At 34.4% G+C, this 18811-nt stretch overlaps 1 protein-coding gene across 1 annotated transcript in view; it reads left to right on the plus strand.

The window, feature by feature from the left end:
- Positions 1-18542, plus strand: part of LOC134750125 (TWiK family of potassium channels protein 9-like) — a 58082-nt gene extending 39540 nt beyond the window's left edge. The window contains exons 2-3 of the mRNA XM_063685235.1: positions 15682-16465; positions 17376-18542. Of these exons, the coding sequence (XP_063541305.1) occupies positions 15736-16465; positions 17376-18181 (1536 nt within the window). The 5' untranslated portion in view covers positions 15682-15735 and the 3' untranslated portion in view covers positions 18182-18542. The remainder of the gene's footprint in view (positions 1-15681; positions 16466-17375) is intronic.
- Positions 18543-18811: the final 269 nt, after the last annotated feature.

The raw sequence follows: 18811 nt of genomic DNA on the forward strand, positions 1-18811 counted from the left end.
TAGTCTTGGCTGTTTCTGCATCAAGATGCGCACCGGAAGTAGTTACATTTTATTTTATTTTAAATTGTAATTTAAAAAATTTAAATTTAATAATTGTTTTAACAGTTATTTTACTTTTTACACTTTTGTCTCATTTTATACTTTATAGGTAATTCTTTGTGTATCACTTTGTTTTATTTGAAAGCTTGCCTGAAATAAAATCATATTTTTAGCTTGGGTACGGTGACAGCTGTCATTTAAATACATATTTTCGATATAAGTTGTAGGGAGATGACAGCTGTTATCGTACCCTAGCGATGTGTAAAATACTATAGAGGTCCACTGACTGGTGCAGCGGCGCCCGGGCGGCTCATGGTCGTATCAAAATAATATGAAAATTATATGTATATCAAATTATGAACAGAATCGGCTCCTGGCATGAGACGTTTGAATACATTCAAAACCGGCACTGCGCTTGGTATTAACAAAATCATGTTGTTAGCTAAATAAATGAAGAACGCTGAGTGCATAGTCGGGAACCATAAAAGGCAAACGTTTATTTGCCTACTTTAACTTTCTGTGAGCTAGGAAAGTGAGTTAGAAATTGTAAAATTGCACAAATGCTGTTATTATGTTTACATCCTATATTTTAAGTCACATGCAAGTTGTAAACATGTTTATAAAATATTATATCCTCGTAAGACCCACCATATAAAGTTTTTCAATTTTTAATTTGAACCTTGTTCTATAAGTAAATTGTAAAGAATTTCGTTTGTTTTACAACGCAGTGAAACAAAAGAAGTGCTACTCTATTTGTTTCAACAAAAGGTTCAATTAGATTGCAATGAATATGTACATTTTAATGTACATTAAGACTCACGAGGATATAAAAAGAAAAAAAAATAAGTTGATGTTCAATAATTGTAGAGCAGGTATAACATTTTTAATGTAGTCGTATAATGGTAATTTTAACCAGTTAACGACAAACAGGTTTCGTTTCTGAAATTATACCTAAAACGAGGGAAAAAAGAGTATATGAATTTAAAAATAATAATAATCAGTAAACATAATTTATAAAACAAGAAACAGAAGACAGGCGAAAGTGCGCGCATGTAATATCTCTGGTGCTGCAGGCGTCAATAGGCTACAGTGACTGCTTACCATCAGGCGGGCCATATGCTTGTTTGCCACCGACGTGGTATAAAAAAAATACCCTTCTAAAATAGGTATCGTTGTTTTATTAATATTTCTTTACCCACTTGTATGTATATTTTTTAGATATAATATTATACTGCGATATGAAATCCAGAACCAGCTAGACACTTCAACTCAGCGACCCCATTTCTTAAACAACTTCATAGTTCACCGCTCAGCACTCAGTACATCTTCCGTCAAATTTACAAAGGTGCAATACAGGCGAGGGCTCATAAATCGCATCCAGGCTGCATGCTGCTTTTATTACTACTAAACTTGCTGCGATAACCTGCGATTGTGAAAAATGAATTTACCTGCTTTACAATGTTGGCAACATTGTGCTGTATTATGGTGTTATTATATCACTTTAGACCGTTTGTGCTGCTGGATATTGTTGCGGACACCTTTGAATTTTCTGTGATGTTTTGTTGCTTTTAGTAGTTAGTGTTTTGTATTGGTTAGATCAAACAGAAACCTTAACCCTTAAATTGGCAAAAGTAAAAAATTATAAAAGTAATACAGTATCATACCTTTGTTTAATACTGTCTGAGTCTACAGAGAAATTAAAAATAAATCTATCATTATTGGTTTTTCAGAAAATCTATGTACATCCCGCACGTTGCCAAATAACGGAAAAGTAATAACCGTTGTCTCGCCTCGCCACAGTACATAACCGCCCTTTCAAAATGGATTTAGCAAACGTGTATTGGGTTCTCAATTTATAACGTCAGAGGTCTCCGGAATAGCATGTGATTGCGCTATGACATGGAGTTCTTCAAGAAGCAGGTATTTAGGGTTCTCAAAAGTGGGCAACGCACATGTGGCTCGTCTGGTGTTGCTTATGTCCATGGGCGGCGATGACTGCTTCCCATCAGGCGGCTCGTCTGCTCGTTTGCTTCCTATTACATAAAAAAAAAGTGATGTAAAATATTTTTGTTTTAACCATGTATCTTTAACCGAACGCCATTGATTTCAATTAAACAAAAGTTCACACCTCAAATTCTATATACAGAGACAACGTCTGATATGTAAGTATTTCAGAAGATACGTTTGTATCTCTGACACTAACCGGCTTCTTTTTTTATTACCTATCAAACATTCATATTAATCGTTAGGGTAGTATATAATATAAGTTATATAAGTCACATTCAAACTTAAACCAATTTTTTTCTTATTTTGCATGGTTTAAAAATATTGTCAAATGATGACTGTCAAATAAAGTACAGTCATGAAGTTCTAATAACAGTTTTGATTGATTAAAGGTTAGTTTCACTAGACTTATATTGACCGGGATATAGACCGTGATTACCTTTTGTATTGTTTTTGAGCTCCCGATATTTCGACGCAGTTACATATTGTTCACGGGTAAATAACCCCGTTTACCTGTGAACAATTTGCATGTAACTGCGGGAGTTCTAGTCTAGAATAATTCTAATGAGTTAAAGCTCTATAATATTACGGCCGCTCACCGTCAAGGCAAGTGCTTCACTCAGTAAACCATTAATTACTACATATTATAACCATGCTACGTTTGAGAACATAGGCAATTAAAAGCTTCTTGTACTGGTTTCAATGAGACAAATACCAACCTGCAGTGTACGATATATGACAGGAATAAAAACAAGCTCGTAAAGTTCCACTGGTCGTAAACATACTCTATATTGCTTGTAAGCAAATCATGATTAAGTCGACACACTATTTTGTATTTCCGCTATACTCGCAAAAGTGAACGGACAATGTATATAACCATTAGCGAAAGAACCGAATATAGCGTTAAAAACTAAGGTTTTACCTCTTAAACTATAAAATATCGGGTATTTGGAACGGTCCATCAAGACATTTTACGTGCTGTAGGTACAGAAAATGGAGTTTTTAAAAAGTCGTAGCGCATTTTCGTATCACAATTATTTAAATACGGCTGCCATAAATTTTATTAGCAATCTTGAAGCCTATCTCGGGGACCTCATCGATTCGAATCCTGAGTTTTTAACTTTCTATCGATAGAAAAAAATCACGAACATAGGTTTAAAATGCACTGTAAAAATTTGTAACAAATTATGCACAAAAGCTAAAAATATGAAAATTTCTTCTAAAAATCGGCAATATCATGTTTGAGGAAACGTATATATTTTTTTATTTAAATGTACAAAGTTTTTAAAATTTAAAAACGATGTCCGCGCTTCCGGGCACGCACTTCGATCTCGCCTATATACGCCTATATACATCGATACTGGGCCTTAATAAACAATTCAGATGTATATGAAATAAAACTATGAAAACGGATTATATCGCATATATTGAGTAACTATCGCGACACGTCCGATCGTGCGAAGTGGAGAGAAAAGACAAGAAAAGCAGACCCCACAATCAGATGGGAATAATAATGCTAAGGAAAGAGAGAGAGATATATTGAGTAAATATCGCGGTAACCGAAGACAATATTATTCCAGCGGTGTCAGCATGGTTGCATTTTTATCACCTGTCACTATACCGGTCACTTTCGCACTTAGATACTTGTTAGAACGTGATAGGCATGGTGACAGGTGATAAAAATGCTACCGAGCTAAGCCCGCAGATGTATAATTTACCAGGACCTAAATTTTTCGTAATGTAGGATTTAGCCATCTTCAGAGCGTTAAGAGCAACGTGAAATGAGGATGGGAAATGTACATGTAAATGTACAATTAAGGGTTCAAATAGTTTGCTATAATTACTAAAACAACTAAGTTTAGTCTGCAAGGAAGGACACAATATAGCAAAAACATGCAAAATCAAATCAATGTTGTTGCAAGTGATTGTGATTTATGAAACTTTTCCATCTTACTCAACTACATATTGTTATGTCCTGTTATGAATGCGATTGCGAACCGGCACAATATTTAATTTACGCACAGTTGTAGATTACTGTTAGGTACTTTTAGTTTTGATTTTCGATAAGTTACAAAATACTATAAAAATATCTAATTTGTTAGTAATGTTAGGAAACTTCATCCCAGCTTTAAACAATTAAATCGCTCATTGTTAAATACACACAAAAACCATTATTAATGTCGCCCGGACGTTATCGTCTTGAAAAATTGCTGACGCCGTAATGAAATTCGGAGCGAGTACGCTACGCTCACAGTGCCTCAGTTAGGTTGGGCTCTGGCCAACGTATTATAGCCTTATTTTTTAATGATTTAGCTAGACGCTATTTTGACTTGTTCTTGTTAGCTATAGCTGTACCTATAGTAATATAGCTAGATTTTCATTGAGTAGGTGTTATTAGTACCGCACCGGTAATACCGATATCACCAAAGACTTCATTTTATAGGAATACAAATATTCTTCGTTTGTACCGTTGGTGGCCAGCGGTAAGGCGTGCGACTTTTTAACTGAAGGTTTCGAGTTCTAACCCCGGCTCCTACTGTTGACTTTCTTGGAATATCGTGAGAAAACCAGACTCATAATAAGGCCTAGTTTTCAATTCTTAGAACTCGGATCTCGGGCTATTTTAGAATATAACTGGGAGAATGCTAAGATGTGGAGGAGGGCAAAATATTCCTCGTTAAGGTAATATACACCATGAGCCGAAAAGTGCGTCAAATATTTTTTCAATATCCCTGCAATCATCAACATCAATTTTATTCCATCGTTATGCATTACTCTTTATTGCTTGTGGATAACCACGAGTGACGGTTTCAACCATTTGCGTCGGCCATTATTATTTTTGATTGATGCCATTATATATAGTTTGGAACACGTTTTGGCAGAAAGAATTATTGCTACCGATAGCAAATTTGGACAGTGCTAATCATACATATACGTTTCTGTATACGTAATATCTATTATATTATGACATATAATCGGTATAATGCCGTGACGCATAGCGAGGACAGTTTGTCTCGCACTTCTGAGAATAGAAAGTTTTACTTGAATTGAAGCGGCATTAACCTCTTGTCTGTATAAATATTAAGGGGCCCACTGACTATCAGTCGGCCGGACGATATCGGCCTGTCAGTTGTTCGGAACTGTCAAACTGTTGTTCTAACTGACAGGCCGATATCGCCCGGCGGACTGATAGTCAGTGGGCCCCTTTATATCTGAACGAATTTTTAGTCCTCAGTTTGCATTTTTTGAGCGATTTTTAACTAATAGGTACCCAGCACAACCGAGGATAATATTGTCAAAATCTGTGATGATTTGATATAAAAAATATATTTGATATTGATAATTATGTGCCTGTGTGTACCATTTACAAGTTTGAGAAAGATGCGCTTGGATTATGATATCGATGATATTTAGATAGGTAGGTATGTATTTAAAATCTAAATGCCACTTCTGGTCTTAAACACTGCAATGATTCACGACGCGTTATGGAAATATCAAAGAAACTTGTATATGGCTTATATTTATGCCTGGTGTGGAAGCGTATAACATAGGATAGGTATTGAATATGAAAGATAAAGATATTATATTTGCTTATCGGGAATATTTTGAACAATAAAAATATTGTTATTGAAAATATTCACGAGGTGCAAATGTGATATCTTTTTATTACGTCTACAGTCGATATCTCCAATCACTTAGTACATTCTATTTTTTCTATCTATCTCAAGCAAATGTAAAATCCTAAATGCATGCCAATTAAGTAATATTTTACATTTATACCTCGTGATTTTAAAAAGTTTTCCCTAACATAATTGTCCACTTGAAGTTATTCAACGTATTCAGGCAGCTATGAAAAATGAATGAGCCAACTAGCACCGTGAGCACTCCGGTAGATGAAATGATCCGAATAATTTACCTAATTAGGGAGAATATGAGGGCGCTGCGCGCTTTTGATAAACGTGGAGCATTTGTCCCTCCTACAAATCCTGTACCTAGATTACATTTACTTAATTAATTTCTTTATCTGCTCAGATTGATTGACTTAAATTAAGCGTTAATCAGAAATGTCTGCTAACGATACCACTCTTCTTCTTCTTCCTCGCGTTATCCCGGCATTTTACCACGGCTCATTGGAGCCTGGAGTCCGCTTGATAACTATGAATGAATGAATGAATGAATATGTATTTATTGCCACAACAGCGAATACAGAAAACACAATATCAAAAAGTTACTTAACCTATAAACATTATATCTATAATCTATAATCTCAACCTAATATCTGTAACTTAATAACTAAACATTTGCTGTGACAAATGCTTTGGGCGTCAGCATAATGCTGCCAGCATCAACTCAGCGTTAGTGACACTGCAGCGCTGTTTTTCAGCCCAGACCAAGATACCAATTAAAATAAATTAAATTAGCTCCGTATTTAACTACACAACACAAATACAATTCTCACTTAGCCAAATCTCAAACTAATCCCAAGATTTGACGTAAGCACTAGTTTTTACGAAAGCGCCTGCCATCTGACCTTCCCTGAGGGGAAACTAGGCCTTATTGGGATTAGTCCGGTTTCCTCACCATGTTTTCCTTCACCGAAAAGCAACTGGTAAATATCAAATAATTTTTCGTACATAAGTTCCGAAAAACTCATGTAGTTTTGGTACGAGCCGGGGTTTGAAACCGCGACCTCTGGATTGAACGTCGCTCGCTCTTACCGCTAGGCAACCAGCGGTTCCTAACGATACCACAATACTTAGAAATAAAGGAAAAGTGGAAAAACTCATGGTCTTGGCCGAGACTCGAACTTACGACTAGCCAGCCCGTCGCTTTACCAACTGAGCTACCAAGACTTACCCGTTGACAGAAAATATTTCCACCATGTCCTTCAAAGGCACCCCTCTAAGACGCATAATAAGCTCGTAATAAGCATAATAAGCGTAATAAGCATAGTAAGCTCGCATAATATACTCGTAAGCATTAAATTTGGCATTTATATAGGCTGATATTATTAATTTAGACAAGTTCAATTTACTAGCAAAACCGGAGCAGTGCAGTATGTACATATATAAGTCTACCTGTCCTGTTCATACAAAGTAGTATGTCACAGTTAAAGCGCTAATACAAAAATCTATCGGAAAATCTACGTCGAGTCATGTCAATTTATTTTTTCCAAAATTATAACCTAGCTTGATACAACATTTATATCCTTCAAAATTATGTAGAAGTACTTATTTAAATTGAAAATACCTAAAGTAAGTTTTCAAAAACGTGATTGCTATTATTTTATAGTATAGGCATAGGCAGGTGCTTGTAATAGTAGGTTCCTAATTAATGACCTATTTTTGATAATTTTGGCATATCGTTTAGTACAACAAACTCCTTTTTATAGAACGGAGTGATTGTTTCAAAAAAAATGTGTAGATATTATAAATATATATTCAGTCTAACGATATTATCGCGATAAACTGATTCTACTCGTACTTAATTCCAATTGTATGTCATGTAGTATAATTATCGCAAGTCTGTCATTCGTTGCAGACTCTAAGTGTTAAATGTGTCACTGTGTCTTACAGATAAATCCCCTAGATCTAGCATGTACATAAAAGGCGACTTGCCTAACCACCACCACGCCATTCACCAATTTTGAGAGTAAGCAAAACTGCTCAGTTCAGTTGCTTTCTATATTATCCCCTAACGGCCCACCCCACCATCACACAAGAAAAATTGGCAGTCTGAATCAATGTTAGTTATAGTATCACGCAAATACGCGAAAACAAACAGACTTAGGTAGATTAAATTTGACACATTAGACCCATTGACCGCCAAAGACGTCAACCGAAACCTATGCAACTGAATGATACTCGCAACATAGTACCTACATTAAGTAATAAGAGTGCCTAATCATGTGTTGTGAGCGTGAGTTTAATTGTACCTACTGCATAAAATATACGAGATGTAATCTGTGCTTCAGGAAGTGACCACATGAATACCCCCGCTATCATTAAAAGTATACAATTATATGCACATGTTGCTTAGTTATGGTACCTTGAATAGCAATGATGTACCTACTGGAAAAAAAAAAACAAGCTATTAGGTAGACTGAGGATCTGGTCAAGATTGTTTGGAACTGTTGGATGATGCTAGCTGATAATCTGTGGCTGTGGACATCCTTGAACCAATGTCCAGCAGTGGACAATTTACTGCCACGATGATAATGATGTTCCAAAAGCTTTAAAATGTGGCTTGTTACTTACATAAAAAATGTTTTTTTGATGTACCTACTCTAAAAATATTTCTCATTGTTTCTAATTGTGGTCAACGGGTGACAGTTGACCACGAACTATAATAAATTCTATAACTAACTATTATAAATTTAATATACGCGATGTAATCCGTTTTCATAGATTTATTTCATGAGTAATTATTGCGGTAACCGAAGTCAAAGTTTTCTACTAACGCACTTAACTACATCAAGCAAGTGTTAGGGGGTAACTGGCTCAACCGGTACTTACATTACATGTACGTACGATTTCTACAAAGTGTCATCGACATGCTACATTTTTCATGCACATACGTCGTGTTCGTTATTTGTTAACTATTTTACTCAAAACAACATACGAGTTTGTAAAACTCAGAGTGCAATAAGCAAAACAAACTCAACATAAAATATTGCAATCGAATATCCCCAACACCGCAATCAAAACTTTCAACGAGAATCTTTGTAAGTTGGAATTCTGTTGTTTATTCACTTTCTGCACACGTACGCCAAGTTCGATTTTTTGCACGAGGCAAAAATACGTAACGCGCTATGAATAAAAAAAAATTCATTTGCTACCTCGCTTTCATGCCTTATAAGCGGTCGGTGGGTAAATTGATACGTTCGAGTTGATATACGGGATTTATGAGCTATGGACGCGGGTCGGCGGGAGATGAAAAATAAATCAAATAAAATCTATTAGAACAAGTTGCATAAAGTTTGTGAAATCGTTACTAGGTTACTGAATCCTTGGAAGTAAATATTACTATTACATAATATTAATTTTTACTGTGATATTTTTTAGAGAATTTCCAAATTTCTAATTATGTTGTGTCATATTTAGGCCATAATTTATTCACTATTAACTAAATTAGTATGAATTAAAGTGATGTATTGACATTTAGTAACTATCTTCACGAGATATGAAGATAGTTATGGCTTGTAGATACCTAATCACCGTAGATCTTAATAATTATGGTTTGACGCTCAATTTAAACTTAAGGTAAGTTTAACCTTACCTTACTTTAACATAAAGATAACGCAAAATCAAATTTAAGAGAAAACCGACACAAATATCAAACAACAAGCATAGAGAGACAAGTTATTCGATTTAAAAAAACGCATTCTAATCGGTTCCGTTTGACAGTTTCGACACCACAGACAAACAAACAAAATATACAAATAGATAAAAAGATTCTTAACCCTTAACTACCTACGTCCGATTTATATAGCATAACCACCTAGGAGAGGTCCTGTAGACCACTATTTGAAATGGGTCTAAAAAATTATAAGAATTATGTTAGAGGGACAATTAAATAATATTTACCTATCTAATGGTTTAAGGCATTTATTAACAATTATCGATAGAACATTAATCAATAACATATTAACATATAGCTTGCACTTAACCTATAACATTTGTTTTTACTTTTAACAAAAAAAAAATTTAAAATTCTTTGGGACAAGGGATCACAAAATAGTATTTCATTATATATTTTTTAATTAATAAATCTTAAAGAACAATAATCAGTCTAGCTAATCAGCTATAATTTTTATATAAAAACGTATTATTATTATAAAATTGCAAGCTATTCAAATAGCCTGCGTAGGTGGTTAAGGGTTAAGTTTAAACACATAACTCCTTTTTGATATAAAGTACATAACATAAGTATGTGTGTACATTTTTGCACCAGGGTCTCAAAGGGGAAGCAAGAACAAATACCGTGTTTAATGATAAACAGACGTATATATTTTATTCTACTACTAAATCTCTACACACATCCTCAAAATAATACAAAAACAGTTTATTCAACTATGTTGAACCATAGAGTAACTTATACTAGAGCGTTACTGTCATAGTAAATTTTGTAACCCCAGTAAATTCACTGCCATCTGTCGACACACTTTAAAACTAAAAATAAATATTTATAAAAATACGATAAAATGTATTTAAATATGGATAAATGATTTTTTTATTTGCATTAATTATTTTTATATGATTTTGACCCATGTTCTTTCACTGGTATGCGTTAAAATTATAAATAACAAACGAAACAGTCAACGCCCTCTATACGAGTGTAGGCCAAAACTAGTGGCGCCATCTGATCGAGAATCAAATTTTCGTGATTTTCGAGGCACGTTTTTTCCTTAGACTGTATCCATCTATTACGGAGTTATATCTATCTTTGGTTGAACTAACGTTCGCTAGTTTGATGGAGGTAATAGCGCCATCTACCGGGACATTGGGTAAACCGTTGGAAGCTTTGAACTAGGCGTTTTATACAATGTGTTTCAGGACCCCTAGTGTTTATCGTTAAGTAGCGTTTGCGTTAAGTGTCATTTTGTATGGGATTTTGAGTTTCCAAAACGCCCCGCTTTGCGGGCTGTTCAACATCCCATACGGACAGACGCTCGTCACGCTATCGAATGAAATTAGCATTAGGGGTTCTGACCTCCGAGCTACGCGCTACGAACGTTGCTGATAGCCCGGAAAAAACCAAATGTAGCGAAAAGCGGCTACGAACAGCAAACCAGTCTAGCAGGTCGCTGGCAGTGAGTGTTAAAATTAAATATTCGTGTTATTTACCTATTATTACAATAAAAACGAAATTTATTACGTACGATAAATAAGCTTCCAAAAGATGTTCACTCATGACTCATGACTATTTAAAATTCTTTATTTAGTACGAAACTCGACCTTTTCGCTTTGCGGAGGAATCGTTCAAATGTTTAAGCGTCTCATGTCAATGCGCAACATCGGACCCTCTTCAAAGGCCGGACGGGCCGTCCTTAATAAACGATGAAACAACGGTCCGCATCTCGTCACCTGAGACTTAGGCAGAGAGCCAATGGTATAATGGAAAAATCAATATAATTTTAATATTTAATAATATTTTAACCCGCCAAACCGCTAAGACAGTATATATTGGTAAAACGGCATTATTTTCAAATTTTAACAATGGACGTACGAGAATACAGTAGACGTCAAAGATATGTATACACTTGCACCTTGTTCCTTTGTAAGGCGAAAAATGTAAACATATATTTTACGTAACTGTACCTATTAAGAGGAGTGGGGGTCAGTTAACCCCTTCACAAAATGTAGTTTAATATTGCGGAAAAAGTCACGGGAACAAGTTAGTTTGAAATAAGATCGAAAACATTTTAAGTGCGAACCTACGTTCATTCGTTCATAAAGCCTAAGGTCTGTTTTTTTTATTCCGTAGACTAAAATGACGTTTCATGTGTAAGACATGACAATTTTTTGTACCACATGAAATGTCATTTTAGTCTAAGGAATAAAAAAATAGAATATAAGTCATACGTTATATATATTTATCGATGTCGAATCCAGCCCGTATATAATTCCGTATATCAATTTTATTCAAGTTCAGAACTTTCTCATCTCAAAGACTTAAATAGCATCAACTTGACTTATTCGTACCAGTGAAGGGATCCATATATAAACACACCGTGAGATAAAATGAATAATTCAAACTGATCGACTACAGCTCAATACCGATGATAAATAATGCTTCCTTTAGAGAAATCTCAGGGATAAAACTATAGTTTTATTTCATGAGTAACTATCGCGGTAACCGAAGACAATATTAAATAGTATGAAATGTAATATTGGTGCATCTTAATATTGTGGTATATATATATATATACACAGTTGAGTGCAATAAAATATCAGTCAATAGAAAAATGAAAATTAGGGGAAAACAATAACTTTAGATCAATTATATTGGATCTTTTTTTATAATTCTTCTGCATTACTTAACATTGTTTCAAAATTAACTGTAACCTTTACTTAAATAATATTGGAAGTATAAAAAAAATATCATGAAAATCGGCTTGTTTACTACTAAGCGGAAATACAATTGTGTACTATAAACTGTAATTTAGTATCTTGCCTATTATTTCCTACAATACTCCACGTAAAACAAAATAACGCTGGTTAGGTTCCTCATCAGTTGACCTACCTGTTCTCCGGTGTCACTGTGACGTGGTTGTTCTGGGGCACCCTGTATTTAAACAATACGTTATTTGTGGAATCTAAAGACATACCTATTACCTACATGAATTACGGAATAGATGACGCAACAGTATTCTTACCACGAGTTTGACACTGACATATTCGCTAGCGACTGCGTAAGCTAAATCACAGTGCATCTCCCTCATACTGACGTTGGTGCAAGCGAGATGCATTGCGTTTGCGCAGCACTCGCTAGCGTTTCAGGCCGCGTAAAACTCATGGTAAGGGTACATAACAGAAAATTGTTGTGTCGATTAAATGATAATTAGTTTTAAGGATATAAATATTGTATAATATATTTGATGTTTAACAAAACAATTTGATCTACCTACACTTTATGACGCCTGACAGTTTGTTTATTTTTATTACTGATAAAGTCAATATAACATTTGCTATTAGTGTATTGTCGATTGTCGGTTTAAAATTAAATTAGACATGTATTTAATTAAAAAAAAACATTAGCTTGAAAAAAAAACACATACAGGCCAATTACGAGCGAAATGCACGATAAATAAATAACGGGGTCCCTTTGTTTGACATAATTATTGAAAGTCATAATGTAATGATTGTCATAATTATTATCATTAGTCATAATTCTGAAACCGTTAACTTTTCAGGATTTTCTTCAGGTTATCCTATAGATAGGTTAGGTTAGGTTTGTTTTATGGCAATCCTGAAAAGTTACGCGTTTCTGAGAAAAACCAAATTATGACTAACGAAAATGTGGACAAACAATACATTATGACTTAAAACTATATGGGAAACAATAGAGACCCCTAAATAACATGATTCAAATATCATTCTGATGTCAGTGTACATTCGAATTGGCCTGTTAGTTATTTTATGTAGCCTAAGTATTGTTAGGAATTCCAAAGCCAGATGAGGGTTTAAAGCTAGTCCGGCGAATGGCCCAAGTCATCATTTACTCAAAGTCAAGTAACTATGTAATTTTGAGAGCCTTTGGGTAGCTATATAGACAGGTAACACGGGCAAAGCCTTAATAGCGGCGAAATTGCTGAAGTTATAGCTCCCGTTTCCGCATAATTGAATGTTATAGAGAGAGATGCCTGCAATATCAACTATATTACATCTAAGCGGGTCTAAGGTGGGACTAAAAAGATAGACGTTAAGTACAAATCTAATAGGGATGTTGACATGAATCGCGAATATATAAAATGTTATGTTTTTGCAGGGAATATTAGAATGCTGAAAATCATATTAAGTATGTGTAAATAATACATGCGTAATAAATTAATAATTTTTTTTTTAAAGTATAAAATAATGCCCCGCATCACCTGACTGCAAACGCAAAGCGGAGCGCGTGACGTCACGTTGTGAGCAACACGCACAGACACGCACAAGTTGTCAAACCTGGTGGTCCTCTGGCACTGACATCAGTTTGTTTATCACATCGTTACGTTATCAAGATCACGTGACAGCTTGGAGAGTTTTTGCGCGAAATTTAAACACTAAACTAATTAAAGTGGATTTTATATTAAAAATTAATAAAAAAAACCATTTCGTATATACACAATGCCGGTTAATTATTGTTATGTTGTCAGTTTTGTGCATTAAGCGCATTTTTGTTACTACGTATACCACTACGTAAACTACTTTTAATTTAATAATGCGAATATTAAAGGAATTTCGAATAATATTTTGGAATGATTTTAAAATCTCGTGTTAAATTATTATCCACAAAAGGACTTACTTTCAGCTTTAACTTCTATAAAGCTAACGGAATATTTCCAAGTTACGAAACATAAGCCGAATACCAATACATTTGATAAATAAATTTCCAATTGCATTCAAATGTATTTATTCATAACCTCAAATATTGATATGAGTCAAGCATGAGTATGAACGGGAAAAAAAGCCATTATAACATGCGTGATTTGGTTATAATATTTGAATTTTGGGTGATGAAATTCCTTGCCATGTTATTACTTTTAAAAACAATGGCAAATATTTTGGGTTAATTTCGAACTATTTAGGACGAGTAGGAACCTAATGTAATTAAATGCCTTTAATTCCGAATAACTTTTATCTATAAATTAATTGGACCAACCTATTAACAATAACTATAATTTTTTTGTCTAATACATAACTATATACGGACTCAACCTTACAATTGAGAGGATTTAAACCGATGTATTATTTTTGAAGCCCGCGGCAATTATAGTACTACAATGTTAAACATTTTGCCATCATTATACTTAATTACGTTTTATGTCCTATTAAAAGTCGTGATATGGAAAAATACCAATAAATCAAAATAAAACGAATGATGTGTTGTTCTTGTTGATTTTGTGCAACTACTTACATAACGTCGGCTGAGAATACGCTTGTGCCATATCCATTTTTGAGCAAAATCGTTTTTTAACGATTCCTAAAATAACAAAAGATATACTTTAAGCAACACTAATCGATTTAAAAAAAAAAAATTTTTTTTCAAAAATGTGCCATATCCGCATTTTACTATAGGACACTGTTAACAGAAAATTATCACAAACTGTGACATATCCAATACTTTTGTGTCATGTCATTCATTCATTTGATTGTACGTTTAACATTTATTCATCAAAAACGGATAGGTATGGCAATAATAAAAAATACTTTAATTTAATTATTCACAATATTTGTATGGTACTATAAATAGTAAACATATTATGTGCCTAAATGATACATAAGTTCAACATTCCTTAAATGTAAAACTTTGGAAAAAATTTTTTTGCTATCTTCTCTTCCTACCTAAAAAAAATGCTTGTGTTGAATGAATATTGAATGTCCACTCAGTAAACTACGCAATATAAAGAAAGCCGTTCTTTGTTATGGAGCTATTTCAGGCTACTAAGCCTTCTGCGATCATTCCTGATCTATAAAAACCGTTAAATATAATCGTGGAAATAGAAAATATTCAAAACGTATTTCACAGAAGCAGATAAGTAGGTATTACGAAAAATAATATGTAAATATTTTCTATTGAAGTGTGATACAAACATCTTATTGGAATAAAACGTTTGAGGATAAGCACGAGAAAATGATTTTCTTTGGTTTTGAAGGATACATTCCGTAACTATTGAATTATATTTAATGGAAACTGCTTAAACCAGGTCTATAGAAAAACAATAAAAATATTTACTGGAACGGAATTGAATAATGCATTCCATGCAAGACATTTCCTATCATTAATCATACTAGGTAAAGGCAGTCATTCGTCATCTAATTCAGTTACCTACACCTAAAAGCACTTTGAAAAATGGCTCTCCACTTACATAGCACATGGTGCGAGGGAAAAAACGTTGTCATGAAACTAACAAACGATTTTTCATTGTTTCAGATATAACGGGCTGAATAATGACGTCACTAAGCGAAGGTAAAAGATAATGCCAACATGGATATAGATCATATAGTATTGGATAAAGAAGCAATCAACCGGTTTGAACAATATACTTTAGCCAAGCCTTCGCTAAATGGAGGTATCCCTTTGGACAGATGCCAAGATGCCGACTCGATGGTATCTAATAGCAAGAAGAGAGCGCAAAGTTCCCGCCAAAAAGTTGTTTGCTGTTTTTGTTTTAAAACCACTAAGTACAGAAGAAAACAATTCTTAATAGGATCACTTACAAATTTTGTGATATTTGCAGTACTATTAGCATACATATTTTTGGGTTCATTCATATTCTTAGCTATTGAGGGTGGCGCAGAAATGCCGGCCAGACCTCGAATATTACCGGATAGACAAAAACTAAGTCATAAAGAGAATAATAACACGGAAAAGAAGGATTCTGACGAGGAAAATAATGTTAGTAATTTGACGGTTTCTGCTAATTATTTTTGGGAAGCAAGAAGCAGAGCGGTTGAAAATATTTGGGAAATAACTGTGTCTCTAAATATTTTGTATAGAGAGAATTGGACACGATTAGCAGCACAGGAGATTTTGAAGTTTCAAAACGAATTGGTGCAGCGGGTGACAACAGAAATGGCATCTCAATATGGCGTCAGTTACAGAGAGATGGCGTTGGGGGAGTTTGGTGGTAGCGACCTTGCTAACCATTATGAAGAACACGAATGGAATCTGGCATTGGCGTTTTTCTACTCTCTCACTGTAATAACTACCATTGGTAAGTACTCAGACTACTCAATTTATTTTTACCATTTGTGATTCGTCCGATTTTGTTGCGTAGTAAAACTGGAGGTGATTTATAGCAAATAGTATCCTATAATATTCCACGTAAATTACAAGATGATTCAAAACAAATAATATAAAATTAGGGAAACGTACATCAAACAGCAACGCAATTTCTAAAGTTCGTCCAAATTTTTGTCTTTTTCTAATTCGCATATAATTGGAACTCAATTTACTTGGGCAAAATACTTACTTGATAATCTAAAGCAGCCACCATAAATATGTCTTAATATTTTTAAGTTAATGTAAATAGGTAGGTAATAATAAACAACTTCAGATTGTTTTTATTATTATCTTTACTACATAAAATATCGTCGTTCTTACTGCGGAGATTTTCCTTATGCTAAATAAACGAACTTTATAATAATGTATTCAAACTGGCAATGTAATTTTCAAGATTCACAGTAATCCGACTAATAAAGACAGAGGGGCATTTAAGCTATGTATGTTTGTCCACTTGTCTTCTTTTGCATTTGATCGGGTCAAAGAATCGTATTGTTTTGTGAAAATACATGTCTAAAGCCTGTGACAAAATTATATTTACAAATTTTAATATTTAAGGAATAATGGATAAATTAACCAGCTGCGGCAAGACTCCAACTTGCGACCTCTTGGACCACCGGTCTAATCGCTGCTACCAACTGAGCCACGCAGGCTTACCAGAAGCGTGCTAATTTTTCCATTCCTTCCCTTAATGCTAAAACACGCCTTATATGTCCCCCATATAGCAACGTCTACCCGTAAGGATGTTTTATCTTAACAGGCACCGGAGTCTCAGGTTAAATTAAGAATTTACCAACTAATAATAAAAACAAAATTAAGATTATTTTTTTCTTTCATTACAGGATACGGCAACATCGCTCCAAGAACCATACTGGGCAAAGGCGTCACCGTAATATATGCTTTAATCGGCATACCCCTCACACTCGTTTACCTGTCCAATGTGGGCTCATTGCTGTCAAAAATGGCCCGAAGCGTCTTCAGTAGAGCACTTTGCTGCTGCCTCTGCTCTAACTGCGGTTACTGCTGTTACGACGAAAGAAGAATGGCCGAGAAGGAAAGAAGAATGAAACTGAAAAGACAGCAAGAGGAACTCAACAGTCAAAATACAAGCAAAACTCCTACAGAGGAATGCTACGTCCTGAAGGCTGATAGTCAAAAGGACTCATCCGTGTCAGAAAGACCTACCACTAGTACAGCCAAAGATGATGTCATCAGTTGGCCTGACACTGATTCTAAACTGTCCATGCATGGTTTAAGTATTCTAGCACCAGTATTATTATGTCTAACAGCGATTTTCATTTATATCTCTATCGGAGCTATAGTTCTTTTCAAGTTAGACCATATGGGGATCGTTGACGGATTTTATTTCTGTTTTATGGCTTTGAGTACAATTGGTTTTGGAAATATTTTTCCTGGTATGAACTATACCACAATCCATGGTGTTAGATACTATACAATAAACACTACTACATTGTGGTTCTGCTCGGCTTATACATTAACCGGTCTTGCTTTGACTGCCATGTGTTTCGGTGTTATACATGATGAAATTATATACAGGATAAAGCATCAGCAAAAACAGTGGTCTCAGAAAAGTAACACAGTTAATGATGAAGTTAATATAAATGATCCGTTTTACATGAGCTCCTGACATATGTATAGTAAGGGGAAGTCGGAGAATTTGTATAGTATAATGGAAGATAATTCTGTAGTAGAACGTAACAGAATTGAAATCGACAATAGGGAAGTAGTTCTTAGTGTAGATGATATACCAGCGGCTGCGGCTATGGATAATGATGTTGATTTACCGCCACCACCTCCTGAAGAGGAAATCATAGCTATTGTCACTAAAAAAGAACCTAAAGGTGGTTTTGGCAATATGGTAGCTTACAATGTACTACCAGAAATGCTGGATCATGTGAATGATACATAATCGTGAAAAAATTAGTATTATCGCCTAATTAATATTGATATTATAATAATTATTGATTTAATACTTTTCATAGATGGACACTTTGGTTGTACAGTCATGCTCCGTGATTGTTGAGCCATTTAGGGTTCTAGCTAAATTGGACACGCTATAGCGGAAGTATTGTACAATCAATTTAGCTAGGACCCTAATTTGCTCAACAATCACGGAGCGTGACTGTAGATTACGTTTTTATCAATTATATCGTTGTTAAAAATAAAGTGTAAGAATATGAAATTGTCAATGTCAAGTTTTAATTTATTGGGCAAAAGTTGTGTATAATATGTAAATGGTGTACATATTGTAATTAAT

This window comes from Cydia strobilella, chromosome 19 (genome assembly GCF_947568885.1).
Source record: "Cydia strobilella chromosome 19, ilCydStro3.1, whole genome shotgun sequence".
Lineage (NCBI taxonomy): Eukaryota > Metazoa > Arthropoda > Insecta > Lepidoptera > Tortricidae > Cydia > Cydia strobilella.